Genomic DNA, 15228 nt, shown 5'->3' on the forward strand with positions numbered 1-15228 from the left:
GCAGCACTATTTACAATAGCCAAGACATGGAAGCAACCCAAATGCCCACCAACAAATGATTAAGAAGATGCACTATACATATAAAATGGACTATTACTTCACCATAAAAGAGTGAAATTCTACCACTTGCAGCAACGTGTATGGACCTGGAGAATATTATACTTACTGAAGTAAGTCAGACAGAGAAAGACAAACACTATGATATCACTTATATGTGGAGTCTAACAAATAATACAAATGAATGTATATGCAAAACAGAAATAGACTCACAGGCATAGGAAACAAACTTGTGGTTACCAAAGAGGAGAGGCATGGAAGAAGGGACAAATTAAGGGTATGGGATTAACAGATACAAACTACTATATATAAAATAGTTAAGCAACAAGGATATACTCTATAGCACAGGGAATTATACCCATTATTTTATAACAACCTATAATGGCGTATAATCTTCAAAAATACTGAATCACTATGCTGTACACTTGAACTAACATAATATTGTAAGTCAACTATACTTCAATAAAAACAAAAGCAAAATAAAATGTACAGCTTAAAAGGATAATTTTAATACTTATTTTAAAGTTCCAAATATATTAACTTTATAAAGATATCAACTATCTTTATTAATACTCAATTGTTTCTTTTCATATGTTTTATTTAGTGGAAATAAGATTACCCATCTTTTATAATTACATTTCCATTACCTGGTTCTTATTGTCACAAAATATTTAGTACCCTTTTTATATACTTACTGGATAATGAGATTCTATAATTCTCTCAAGAAAAGTGAATGATATACTGAAGGTACAGAAATTATTCTATTAGTCAATTATTCACATATATTTTAGAACTTCAAAGGAAGGAGCATTTTTCAAAAGTAGAAGTGATGACATATATGATTTATAGCAATTAGCAATAATAATTCAGTAATAAATAATCTGAAGCATCACTGGTTCTCAATTTTCTTGCCTTATTTAAATGATTTACTATATTTTTGTACCTTTTATCTCCTTTAAGGTATGTATATGGCTTGATTAGATTTTTTTAAAAAGGAATATGGGGCATTATTTGTGAAAACGAAGGTCTATTCTGTTTTCCTCAGGGCTCTCTTTTAAACCATCAAAGTCCAAATAACTTGTGTAGTATTAACAAATACTCTTTCAGGGTTTGGAAAAATGTTTAAATTTCTAAGTGTGTCTAATGTTTAAGGTGGGTCTGGGGACAGGGACATCTGTCTATAAAATAAGTTATTCTAGAAAAATACAGACCATATTACACATCACTCCCCTCCCACAGATCAGCTGCTACTTGGGAACTCAGAAGTGAAAAGAAATATATGTAAATGGATGTAATTTAGGTTAACAACTTTGGTTTCTTAGTTTAACAGAATCTACTCCAGTTAAAATCCTATTTCTCATTAACCTTACAGGAAAATAATCAGGTTTAACACAATATAAACTTAACTTGTGTAAAATTCACAGCTTTGGTGAAACAGGTCATGAAGAGTATTCATACTAAAAACAACATGTAAGAAACACAGACTGCTGTATATGTCAAGAGTTTTGGGGAGGAGAGCAATTATTGCATGTCATGGATTTTTATGAAATACTAGGTATTTTTCCACCTGTGTTGTGTTTACTGCAGCTGAATCCACAGCCTCTCCTTTATTATGTCACATCAGAGTGCCATGCTTCACATTTTCTTCTTTTTAATGGGAAAGACTCTGACGACGTCTCTTCTTTCTGAGTAAAGATGACTATAGGTAAAATACATACCTGATGTGGAGAAAGAAATGGCAAAAATTAAGATTGATTAACCATCTCTGTGGAAAGAACCATGGTTTTGAAATACAGAGTGCTGCCTGGAGTCCAGGGAGGAGGCACTTGCAAAGGAAACTCAAAGAAGGAATACTTAAAGAGTGTCCAGATTTTCTGCAGGAGAAGTAAAGCAAACTCCTCCACCTTACTGTTCTGTTTATTGCAAGGAAGGAACTTTTCTTTAGCTCTCTCCACTTCCCCTAAAGTTTTACATTTGTCTTTTCTTTTATGTGTTGTTCTTACATACCTGATAGTTGTTATCTTCTAGAGGTAATAATTACCTTAAGGACTTGTGAAGGACTTGTGAAGGTTAGAGCTGGAGAAACTAAAATTTAACAACAGAAGTCTGTTTCCCAATTTTCTGGACAAATTAATTAATTGATTAGATTTTCTCAACTGTAAGTTTTTGTCCTATATATTTTTCTTGAGCCTTTAGCACCTACTCCCACCTGCCTGCTAGAAAATGCTAGCACATAAGGGCAAACAAACAGGAAACAAAACAGATATAAATGGGAAATCCAGAAATAGCCAAGTTCACTTAGTTTGACATCTAGATTTTCTTTGTAGATGCTTGTGTTTGTCGTGAAAACTTTTATATTTCATACACAAAGCAGTTACATTTTCTGCTAGTAAAACTGTTTTTGTTCATACACTGCAAACAGTGATATATTTGATCTCATCATGACCTGCAAAAAGCATTATAACTTCTAAATATTTTACTAACAAGGTCTAGTTCATCATGTCAGCCTTCTTTTACCATCTCTCCCATGTTTACAGACCTTTCTACTAAGGTAGATGGCAGCACAAACCAAAAAGCACAGAAAGAATGAAAAAACAAAACAAAACAGAAAAGCCACTTACCTATAAAGAGCATCATGAGATATATTTTCAGCACATATGGGAAATAGATGGATAAGTCAAAGGGCAGCTTTGTGGAGTAAGTGCCAAATGATTCAAAATAAGGCAGTGACTGATAGATGGCAAATGCTGTTTAAAGAAAAAAGGAATCATGAAGGTTTCCCTCCTTAACTTGCTACAGAGATGTGTATATATGTATGCATAGTTGAAGGATATTCTGAATTTGATAACAACCATTTTGTGATAATTGCTGAATCCTTTTGCCAAAGCTATAGTTTGATATAGAAATCTGCTGATCAGATTGGCAAGGCCATTATAGCAGTGTGATTTGTTGAATTTTGTCCATTTTTTACTTTATTATGCCTACACAAAAATAGTTTACAGTGTTTCTTTTTTTTTACTGAGGTATAGTTGATGTACAATATAAGCTTCCAGTGTACAACAGAGTGATTCACAATTTTTAAAGGCTATACTCCATTTATAGTTAATATAAAATATCGGCTATATTCCCTGTGCTGTATAATATATCCTTGCAGCTTATTTATTTTATACATAGTAGTTCGTACCAAAAATTGTATCTCAAAATACCTGTCCTCTTAGCCACAAGTAGGGGTTACAGACGAATGAACATGGAAAATGCTTCATCTATTCTCCTCTTGGAGTTTCATAACACGCATTGGTATAGCAGAGATTCTGTCAAGTTCTGCAATAAAGAAACTGGTTTCACCCATTTCCTCAGCTTAACTGGTCTTGGAATAGCTCTTTCTTCCTCCCCATCCCAGCAGTACTTAATAAAAATTCTGAGGAATCATGTGAGAAATGCTGGCCTAAGTTATTTTGAGGGAGGAGGCTCAGGTCAAATAAGAAGAGATGGACATTCTATGAAATTGTGTCCCATGTATAGACTTTGTATAACATTTCATGGAATAAAATGATAATGTACTATGGTTATATAAGATGTTCTCATCAGGGTAAGCTGAGCGAAGGTACATGGAAACAATGCACTGTTTTTGCAACTTATTGTGAGTCTAAAATTATTATTTTTTAATTTCTTTTTTTAAAAAAGACAGAGGAAAACTCAGGCACCCACAGCTGTTAGAACCAGACAGTGGAATCGGCACAGAGTCTGCAACTGACACTAAAGCATGCCATCTAAGATTTCCATGGGCAGCACCTAAGTCTCTGGCATTTTATTAGTATAGTTGATTTGATTATGAATATGAACTTGGTTTTTGTCTTATATTATCAGATGGGAAACTATAGTTATTAAAAGATATTAGAATTATCAAAAGTCAAGCAGGTTTTCTTAACTACATGTTTTTATACTTTGGGACATTTGAAATATATAGAAATATATAAAGATAAAATTACTATGCTCTACCACCCAGAATTAATCATTATTGATATTTTGTTATATGTGCTTTCAAAATTTTTCTGGATAGACTTTGTTTTTTAATTGCAAGAATAAGTTTATGAAACTAATTTTAATAAAAGAATATGCATTTTATGGCAACTATATATAAACATGGCTTTCCTAAGAAAGGACAATGTTTACAATTATGGAATAAAAAGAAAAGTTTCCTATATATTTATTCATCCCTATTTTTAGGAAAATATTAGTCATATTGCTACTTTATTCCTTTATATATTCTTTATAGTAGTTTTCATATTATCTAACAAATGAATGTACTTAATAAATAAATGTTTCAATGAGTGATGGATTTTGTTCTCAAATAAATGGCCAATCCATTTTTTATGGTTTTCAAGAAGATTATTCCCTAGATTCTTTTGGCATAGTCTATTTGGAAAAAAAACAGATTTTAAAATTATGTCTAACGTGATTTACTATAATATAAGCTCCTTTTCTCTGCTCACTGGTAGATAGACAACGTGCGGTTATATCATATATACTTTATAATTACTGCCAACATCACCATCATTTTATGTTAAATATTTCTGTATGTTGTTTTCCCTTAGTTACTTAACATGTGCCCTCTTAATTTCTTTATGCCTTCGGTTTTCAAAAACTTTTATCATGTCTGTTTCAGAGTTCCCTACCAGTCTGCTAAATCCATTACAGAGGGAAGCATATACTCCCCAAATATCCTCAAGCTCTTTGCAAATTGATGCTTTTAATTATTTGAGTTTAAGCTTTAGGTTTACATTTAGGCTAAGCAATTAGCCTACTTCACATTGTATTTAATAATTCATTGTTTATTGAGCATGTATATTGGGTGCATAAGGCAAAGGAAGAAAGAAACAAAGACAACCCCAGATCCCCATGGAGCTTAGAGGCTAGACAAGGAAATAGACATTAATCAAAGAATCACACAAATGTCTAATTACAACTAAGATACGTCTTACAAAAGAGATTCATTGGGGGAATTAATGTTGATGAGGAAATTGAGGAACGCTTCCCTGAGAAACCAATGACTCGTCTAAAGGTAGAGTTAACTGTCACTGGCAGAGAGTAGGCAGCATGGTAGATGGTAAGTGGGAAGGCTAGTCCAGCCAAGGGGGAACTGAATTTCTATGCATTACAAATAATCACTGAGTCACTAAATGTTAAATCCCCTTTGGATGAGTAAACAGACTTAGAGAGGTTAAATGATTTACCCAAACTCAGCAAGTTAATGAAGTTAAAGGCCCTCAGATGTCCTCATTCCTCATCCAATATTTTGTCTACTGTGCAGAGCTGCTTCCCCCTTAACTTGACATTTTAATGTTTTGCTTCTTTGCATCAAGGGAAGTATGCCAGGAAAGATAACACCTAGTCAGCTGAACAGTAGCAAAAATAGTAACTTAATCATCAAAAAGTTTTGTGAATCATCATAATAGGATTGCTTTTGCCAGTAAGCAATACAGAAAAGTCACTCTTTTCTTACCTTCAGCGAGAACACACAAAGGATAAATTGGCATCCATAGTGTTTGACTGAGCCATGTCAAGACAGCATAGGATATTCCAATGACTGATAACATGCTGTAAGTGTACCTGAAAGGAGACAAGTTTGCTCATAAACATCATTTGCTGCTGATGTCTGGGATATAGGAGAATACCTTACTGTGTAATTGAATACACAGATAAAACTGGAGAGTATGCAAATTCCTTACTTTATTTCCTGTAATGTAAGCAGGAGAAGAGGTAAATAATGGAGAGAGAGGAACCGTGTCAGTCTGGCTTGTCTTATGGGGTGGATCACGGATAATTATAGAGGGAAGAGAGAAAAATGTAAATCTTATCCCCCAGCAAATTACAGTTACAAGTTTCCTCAAATAGTGACTTCAATTTCACTCAGAAGCCAAGCCCATTTTATGCACAGGCTAAGTTTTTAAGACAGACAGACTTGTAAATATCTAGGTAATGAATTTTAAAAATAAAAAAAATATGTGCCATCTTGTGTGAATAATTAAAGAACTGGCCTTAGGAGCTTGTTTTGGGTATAGGAGTTGGTTTTAAACCTGTCTTTATGATGTAATAGATGAAGTAATCAAAATCTTTTCATTTCTCAAGCTTAAGCATACATCAGCATCACTCAGAGGGCTTGCTAAAGCACAAATTGTTAGGCCCTATCTCCAGAGTGTCTGATTCAGTGGACCTGAGAATCTGTATTACAAACAAGTTCCAGGTGACGCTGATGCCACTTGTCCAGGGACCATACTTAGAACTACTGGAATAGGCAGTGCATACATATGGCAAAACAAAATTCAAAACCTTGAAAACATGAATGCAGAAAAGTAAATCTTTCTCTCATTCCAGGACCCTAATTCCACTCCTCAGAGGCAATGACCAATGCCAATTTCTCATATATTCTTTCCAAAATATTTTTGCATATACTTACCTATGTGTATATATACTATATATAATATACATCAGCAGTGCAAGCACTCACCAAACATAGCATGTTATCAAACTTTTTGTTCTTTACCAATATAAGGGAAAAATGGTATCTCGCTGCTTTGATTTTTTTCTATTACAAGAGTAGGTAAGAATCTTTTCATATGTTTAAAAATCACTTCTGATGAAGTCCAATGTATCTCTTTTTGCTGTTGCTTGTGTTTTTGGTATTAAATCTAAAAATCCATTGTCAAACCCAAGATCAAAAACATTTACCCCTATGTTTTCTTCTAAGAGTTTTATAGTTCTATCTTTTCCATTTAGATTTTCGAACCATTGAGTTAATTTTTGTATGGTGCAAAGTAAAGGACCAAATTCATTCCTTTGCATGTGGATATCCAGCTGTCCCAGCACCGTTTGACCAAAAGACTATTTTTCCCCATTGAACGACCTTGGCATCCTGTCGAAAATCAATTGACCATAAATTTGAGAGTTCATCTCTGAACTGTCAATTCTATTCCACAATATATCCTTATGTCCATTATCACACTCTTGATGTGTGCAACTCTGGTTGCTTTGTAGTAAGTTCTGAAATTGGGAAGTGTGAATCTTCCAACTATGTTCTTTTTTGAGATTGTTTTGGCTACTCTGGGTTCCTTGGGTTTCCATATGGGTTTTAGGATCGGCTTCTCAACTCCTGCAAAGAAGCCAGCTGGGATTCTGATAGGGATTGCATTGAATCTGTAGATCAACTTGAGGAGTGTTCCATCTTAAAAACATTGTCTTCAACCCATAAACACGGAATATCTTTCCACTTATTTAGATCTTCTTTAATTTCTCTGCACAGTATTTTATAGTTTTTAGTGTACAAGTTCTGCCCATCTTTTGTTAAATTTATGTCTAAGTACTTTATTTTTTGATGTTTTGTTTTCTTAATTTTATTTTAGGATAGGCCATTGCAAATGTGTAGAATACAATTAATTTTTGTACAGCTGACCCTTGAACAACACAGGTTTGAACTAAGTGGGTCCACTTATATGCAGATTTTTTTCAATAGTAAATACTACAGTACTACACTATCTGGGGTTGGCTGAATCCAGATGCAGAACCTAAGATACAGAGGAACCCTGTATACAAGGGGCCAACTATAAGTTATATGTGGATTTTCAACTGTGCGGAGGGTCAGCACCCCAACCCTTATGTTGTTCAAGGGTCAACTGTGTATTAATTTTGTATCCTACAACTTTGCTGAACTAGCTTATTCTAATATTTTTTAGTCAATTCCTTATGATTTTTTATATACAAGATCATGTCATCTGCCAGTAGAGATAATTTTACTCCTTCCTTTCCAATGTGGATGCTTTTACATCATTTTCTTGCCTAACTGCCGTGCCTAGAACTTCCAGTACAATGTTGAATAGAAGAGGCAAGAGTAGACATTGTTGTCTTATTCCTATCTTTGGAAGAAAGATCAGTCTTTCATATTAACCATTATGTTAGCTGTGGAGTTTTCACAGATGCTTTTATCAGGTTGAGGAAGTTGCTTTTCAAAAAGTCATTCTATGGTAAATTGGGAAGATAATTCTGCCCCCATTTTACAGAGGAAAAAATGAGTTTTAAAAAGGTTCAGTACTTAGGAATTTCACTCCTAAGAGAAATGAAAACACATGTGCACAAAAAAGCTTGTACATGGATGTTCACAGCAGCATTCCTCCTGACCAAAAAGTAGAAACAACCCAAATGTCCATCAACTGATAAATGAATAAGTAAAAATTGGTATATCAATATAATGGAATATTATTCAGCCATAAAAAGAAATAAAATACTGATACCTGTTAAAACATGGACGAACCTTGAAAACGTTATGCTAAGTGAAAGAACCCAGTCACAAAAGGTGCATATTATATGATTCCATTTATATGAAATGTCCAGAATAGGCAAATCCATACAGACAGTATGGTAGTGGCTGCCAGGGCTGGAAGGAAAAGGGAATTGGGTGCGACTGCTAATGGATTTGGGGCTTCTTTTGGGGGTGATGAAAATGTTCTCAAATTAGATAGTGGTAATGTCTTTACACATGTCTTTGAATACACTAAAATCGACAAATTTTATACTTTAAAAGGGTGAATATTAAGGTTCATGAATTATTGCATTGCTGTTATTTTTAAGGTTGTGTGATTTGCCCAAGATCACATAGCAGTGGAGGTGAGGTTCATACTGAGATCTTCCACTTCTATGTCCAAAATTCTTTCCATCACATCACGATACCACTCTCAATGCCAAAACCACTTTGTTCTCTAATGGGTCTACTGAGCTTATATGAGACTGAATCGACACTGAAAGAGTTGGGCATACCAGAGAATGAAACATCAGAAAGCCACAGTCCCAAATGAGGCTCCATGTCTCATAAACAGAAAGTCATGGGCTACAAAACTCCCTGAAGTTTGCCCCAAGTCCACAAATCTTTCAGTTAAAAGTGAGAAATAACTAAGTTATATATAACAAAGAATTAGTCACTTTAATTCAACAAAATATTTCATTAAATTCATTCTACTTAGAATATCTTAACTCAGCCAAGTTATTGACAATATAATAAAGAATTTATATAACCTCAGCTAAAATGCTAGGGTTCTTTTGTTACCCATCCACATCCAGATCTTTCAAGCAGGAGGGACGGTTCTCATTTGTGAGAGCTTGATGTAGCAGTTAGGAGCCTCTCCAAAGTGAGCCACTGAGCAAAGGGCTCAGCAATTTTACACCATTGCTGGTAGAGATAACACACAAAGTTTTAGAATTAGAAGGAAACATAACACCATCGGGAGCAAGGGTTCTTAACCTGAGGTCCAAGGATTCCCAGTGAGTCCATGAAAGAACTTCAGTTATTTGAACCCGCTGGAATTGTATACAAATATGTTTGTGGAGGTGTGTTTTTTCCCCAGAGAGATAAGGCCCTATATTTATAATATTCTTGAATTCCAAGAAACCAACTTTGTAAATTGTGACTATGATAGAATAAAAATTTTGCTTTGCTTATTAAAGTAACACATACCAGAGCAATTGCAAAGAACGCCTTTCATTAGCAACAGCTGCAAGGTTTATTCCAAATTGGTGTACGCCAAGTCTTCTGCTGGGAACCTGATGCAATGATTTGCTCTTGATACCATGGTAGGTTTCCATTATCTTTGATATGCCCATTATGGAAAGCACTAAAAATACATTTCCATATCAAGATAAAATAATATGAAAAGGGGTTATGTATTTTTCTCTCAGAGTAACCAAATGTAAGCAGCTATTACTGGCTTCACTGTAGAAAGCAATTTGGCTTTGTTTTAAGAGATTATTTTGCCTCCTTACCTAACCATATCCAATAGATTCCAAAAGATGAATAAAACACACACCACGTATTTCTCTTGGACTTCCTCTTGACTGGTGATCACCACAAAGAGGATGATTATTCTCTCAGTGAGCTAACAAAGAAAGAGAAAAGTCAAGAATTAGGATCATCTGTTAAGCGGGTAGGTAATTTTCTAATTTTAAAAACCAGAGTTCCTCTTAAAAGTATGCTTTAAGGGCTTCCCTGGGGGCGCAGTGGTTGAGCATCCGCCTGCTGATGCAGGGGACATGGGTTCGTGCCCCGGTCTGGGAAGATCCCACATGCCGCGGAGCGGCTAGGCTCGTGAGCCGTGGCCGCTGAGCCTGCATGCCCGGAGCCTGTGCTCCACAACAGGAGAGGCCACAACAGTGAGAGGCCCGTGTACCACCAAAAAAAGAAAAAAAAAAAAAGTATGCTTTAACTATAAATATATATACTACACAGTTAACATGATCTCTGAGGGAGCAGGGTTACAGATGAATTTCATTTCTTCCTTTTTGTTTTTCTGCATTCTCCAAATTATATGTAATGAATAAAAAGATAACATATTTCATCTGAATCAGGGCATGTCCCTTCTTGTGATACATGCACACATGGTTTTTACTCACTTTGACAAGCTTTTATTGAGTGTCCACTATGTATCAGATGCTAAGACTACATATATAATGAAAGCATGGTCCTTGCTACACAGGGTAGCAATGGTAGGAGAATGTGGGGCAGTAACTGTAACACAGTGTGAATAATGCTGTCATTTAAAGGGCTATATATGGGAGCACAGGGGAGGGAGATACCTGTCTGAGAAAAAGATGCGGAAAAGATTTATGGAGGCAGGCAACATTTCAGTTGGATCTTGAGGAATGGACAGGGGTTTGTCAGGTAGACTGGATAGGAGAATGGGCATCCTAGGCCAAGGGAGGAGCCTGAGCAAAGAGGCAGAGGTGTGAAAACACACAGTGTGCTGGGGAGTAAGGAGAACCCCTGGGGGCTAGAGAGGAGGTGCACAGAAGGGAATCCTAGGAGATAAAATTGAAAAGGTGTTGGGGGCTGGGATGTGAAGAGTTTTGAATGACAGGCTGAGAAATTTCCATTTCATCCAACAGGGAAGCCCCTGTAGTTTTGGGGGGGTTTGCTTTGTTTTTCAGTTTTTTTGGTGGGGGTGGGTGGGAGGTGGGAGAAAGGGAGAAAGGGGATGCGAAATAATATAATCCTAACCCACATAAGCTAGTGGAAAATGAAAAGAATTCAACAAATTCATATTTTTCCAAGTCAGTAAGCATCTATAAATTAAGAATGCACACATTTATGGCTCAGCTCATTACTGACCTCAAAATATACATTCCTCTTTCCAATCTAATGTGCCTTCTTATGCCATATTAATATACTTTGTACACTCTGCGTTTTTTGTTTGTTTTTAATAGAACATTTTACTTTCCTCACAATGGTCGAAGGAAAATATCCATGAGATTGAGGGAGCATGTTAGTGATAAAGGAAGATGAGGGCTGCTTTGTATTTTTCAATAGCTGTCTATTTTTAAAGCAGATCAAGGACTAAAGACTGGGATAATCTATGACTTAGAATCATAGGTTGTTAGTCCTGGAAAATCACCTAGTGCAGAGAAATCCAGGATTTGCCAACATTGGGCCACATGATCAGAAATCCACATGTAGAAGCTGTATCAGCGTGTTTATAACCACATTGGTGAGTCAAGAGGGCCCTTGCTTGGCTAAGGAAATTAGATATGATTCAAACCTTAGTCAATCAATGGAAGCTACCTACATGGCTGTTTTTCTTTTGTCAGTCTTTCTTTACAATGCCCTAGTTTCTTGATTTAACCATATTTATATAACAAATTAGACTTAACTGCAATGATAATTACCGAATGATCCAAGCTTGCTGCTATGACACCCGGCAGCCTTCGGATACAAGATCTTAGCAGCAAACAAGTATTTAGGCACTGCCTAATCCTACATTTGATCAGTGCCTGCTAATTAGGAAAATTATCTAATTTTTGACAAAAATCTCAGGAGATACACACATGAATGCATATACACATATTTCTAATTACATGGCTGACTACTGAAAGAGAGAACATAAGCTACCTTTTGATAAGATGGCTCTCTAAGGGCCCTGCTAGATACTTGCCCAACCCCACCTTTTTACAAATAAGGAAACTGGGAACCAGAGAAATTAAGTGACTTGCCCATACTAGTGGCAGACCTGGAAACATATATATCCCAAGTCTCCTGGTTTCCAGAGCTGCAGGCAATCCCTGATTTCAGGCTGCCCCTCAACTAATGAGTAGGGAGGGAAAACTCTCCTAAAAGAGAGAGACTGGAGCTGCACAAAGAAACTCACGCTGTTTAAAATCATCACATGAGGGACTGTGGCATGTTAGTGATGGTAACCTGACTGCAGAGAAATCAGCAATCAGCATGCCCCCCAAAACACAACCACATATATACAGGAAGGTATGTGAAGGTCCTCCTCCCATACGATGTCAGTCTAATTAATAAATTATCTGATGGTTATTTAAATCTAACTTGACCATTCAATGGTAATACAATGGGAGAATTTAGGGGGCGATATTCTTAAATTGGTAAAAAGCCAATATTTATTAGTTACTTTGTGCCACGTTCCAAACACACGCCATCTCATTTAATCTCCATAACGACCCTAAGAAGTGCTATTGTTATTATCTGCCTTTTACAAAGGACACTGCATTTTACAAAGTGAAAGTGACTTGCCTATAGATATGAAATCAAAGTCTAGACAATGTCATTCTAAATTCCTTGTTCTGAAACACTAAGACATTTTCACCGTTGTTATTTTATAGGCTACACCCTCGCATAATGTCTATGTTATAGTCCATTCTCAAAAAAAGAAAAAAAGAGCCTCTCCTGAAAAGTTAAACCTTAAAACAAGAACTTACTTGATTTTCTAAATCAACACCAAAATAATTTTGAAGAACAGACTTTTAAAATTTATTACTTTTCTTTACATATAATAGTTTGCCCAGTTATTTAGAGCTTTACACTTGGGAAAACTTAGCACTTTGTCATTTTAAACAAATCCTATGAGAACATGACAATTACTAATGAATGGTTTTGTAATGTTTAGTGCAACTCAAACAGGCAGAATAAAAGCACAGTAAAAACACTGTAACTTAGGCCAAATTAAACATATTGGTAATGTGGTTAACTCAAAAATTTGGTAACTACAAAATAAAAATATTTTGCATTTTTATGTTCTATTTGGGAATCCTGAACTCCAGATTAAGCAATGACTAAAACTGTTACTTTATAAATGGCATCTAGCAAATTAGTTATAAACTACTGAAGGAGTAAAAAATCATACTTCAACTATAGAGAGAATTTCTACAATCTTAAAAATAAATTAGTTTTAGCCTCAACGACTATTATATTACTAAAAGGATATCCCAAACTATTTTAAATCCTGTAAACTTTTGTTGAGAAGTTCAGAAACATACCCTTAAATGTTCAAATCACCACATTCTTCTGTAAGACAAAAGCATCTAAATACTATTTATATATTTTTACTTATTCATCAATCAATAGATATTTATTGAGTGCACTATTCTGAATCCCGAGGGGTATAACACCATGAACAAGACCAAGTCCCAACCCTCATGGTGTTTATGTCCTAGTTTGTGAGATAGACACTGTAAACAAATGTAGCATAATAGTTGAGCGTTCAGGAAAACTAGCCCAAATCCATATTTTTGCTCCACCATTTACAATTTATGTGAACGTGGATAAGTTATTTAACTTTTGTGTAAAGTAATTATACTGGAGATAAAAATAAGCATAATTTAATGTAGTGATTAGTATATTTACAGGAAAATACATTTTTCTATATAATCAAGACTATCAGTGAATAAAAAAGTTAATCTCAGCATCTTTAAAATTATACTGTGAATATAGATTTATAACTATCACACTAAAGAACTCCACTGATCAAATGCAAAAAATACCAGAAAAATCGAAAATCTTACGTACAGAGTGAATTGTACGTAATAATTCATATGTACAGAGTGAATAATTCATTCTCAGGAAGCATCAAAGTTTTGGGAATCTCATAGCACAACACTATCTGCAGTACAGTTTTATCTCTAACAATATAAACCTGTTCCCAACTTAAAACTGGAGAGAAAATCTATATGACTTTATGGAAAAAAAATAATTAAATCTAGCAATGCAAAGAAGCACCTGCGTCACGGATTAAAAGAAATTAGGGTGAAACTTTGCTGTTTTCCTAAAAGGGTTTATTTTAAGACACTCTCCTTGGGTATATCCTTCATATTTGTTCTTATGAATCTGTGACTGTGAAATCTTTGGAATGATTTTTGACAAGCAGACCCCTGCTTGTCCTTATCAGAAATAGGATGTGATGTCGGTAAAAATAAAAATTGTTCTGGCAATTTGGGCTCACAAATGGAAGTCTGTAGGCACGATAATTTGGGGGGAATAACTCCCAGTGTTTTGATTTATAGATTTAAAAAATTGTGTAAAATGAAGACATGTGCAGCTATGTTTATTGGGATGCAAAGGTAAGGAGGCAGAATTTAGCCGTTATAATTCAGTTATGTATGAAGTCTTTGCATTTCTCAAAAGGTAAAGGAGTAAAGTGGATAACTCTGAGGGTTTCCTAAAGGCACATCAGCCTAATGTCATAATACAAAGGTTAGTTTTGTGGATATTTTCCCTCTCCCTGAGTTGAAACATCCTAAAGCTATATCAATAAAAACCTCTTTCTCAGGCTTCTGCACAAGCGAAGTCAGAAGAAAGCCCTTCAAAATCAATATTTCAGGGTTGGTGGTACTTCCGCTCCATAAAAGCAAGTTGTTTTGATTAAATATACTAACATAGTTTCCCAATACAACTTTTTTTTAAAAAATCAAGCTAATAAAATACGCAAGCTCATTTGGGAGCAAGGCGTTAGAGAGGAGAGATGCCAAGTTTTCACTTATCACTTTTAATTATAGTTATATTCTACTTTTGGACCTTTTTTACTTTCCCATTTTATAAAATTAAAAATACCAAAAGTTTACTTTATTTCCTGATATAATTTTAACTGGCATGTAATTGTTTCCAAAAATGGATGTATATAAACAACTATTTATGTTATCATTTTGCCCTTTTCCTCTAAATTGTACCTTTAAAAAATACATAAACTATACATCTCTGTGTTAACTTATTATAGTCTTATCGTCAATGGGTTCCCCCCACTTTCTTTTACCAATTGTAATATTAGAAAATCAAGTGGCTCTTCCCTAACTGTCAAAATAAAGATGTGTATAAAACATTTAAAAACGTAAAGAAAACAC

General features: G+C 35.0%; 1 protein-coding gene across 5 annotated transcripts in view; it reads right to left on the reverse strand.

The window, feature by feature from the left end:
* Positions 1 to 15228, reverse strand: part of HACD4 (3-hydroxyacyl-CoA dehydratase 4) — a 95941-nt gene that overhangs the window by 72663 nt on the left and 8050 nt on the right. For 2 of the 5 annotated variants that reach the window (XR_009519884.1, XR_009519885.1), the window contains exons 4-7: positions 9865 to 9977; positions 5561 to 5667; positions 2679 to 2804; positions 1625 to 1775 (exon numbers count right to left, since the gene is read on the reverse strand). Coding sequence is in view for 3 of the 5 variants with exons in the window: in XM_060014806.1 (XP_059870789.1) it covers positions 1693 to 1775; positions 2679 to 2804; positions 5561 to 5667; positions 9865 to 9977 (429 nt within the window). In the remaining 2 variants the exon portion in view is untranslated. Of the gene's footprint in view, positions 1 to 438; positions 1776 to 2678; positions 2805 to 5560; positions 5668 to 9864; positions 9978 to 15228 lie in introns of those variants that run through there. The other 3 variants (XM_060014807.1, XM_060014806.1, XM_060014808.1) reach the window with 3 other exon arrangements.

Source organism: Delphinus delphis, chromosome 6 (genome assembly GCF_949987515.2).
Source record: "Delphinus delphis chromosome 6, mDelDel1.2, whole genome shotgun sequence".
Classification (NCBI taxonomy): Eukaryota; Metazoa; Chordata; class Mammalia; order Artiodactyla; family Delphinidae; genus Delphinus; species Delphinus delphis.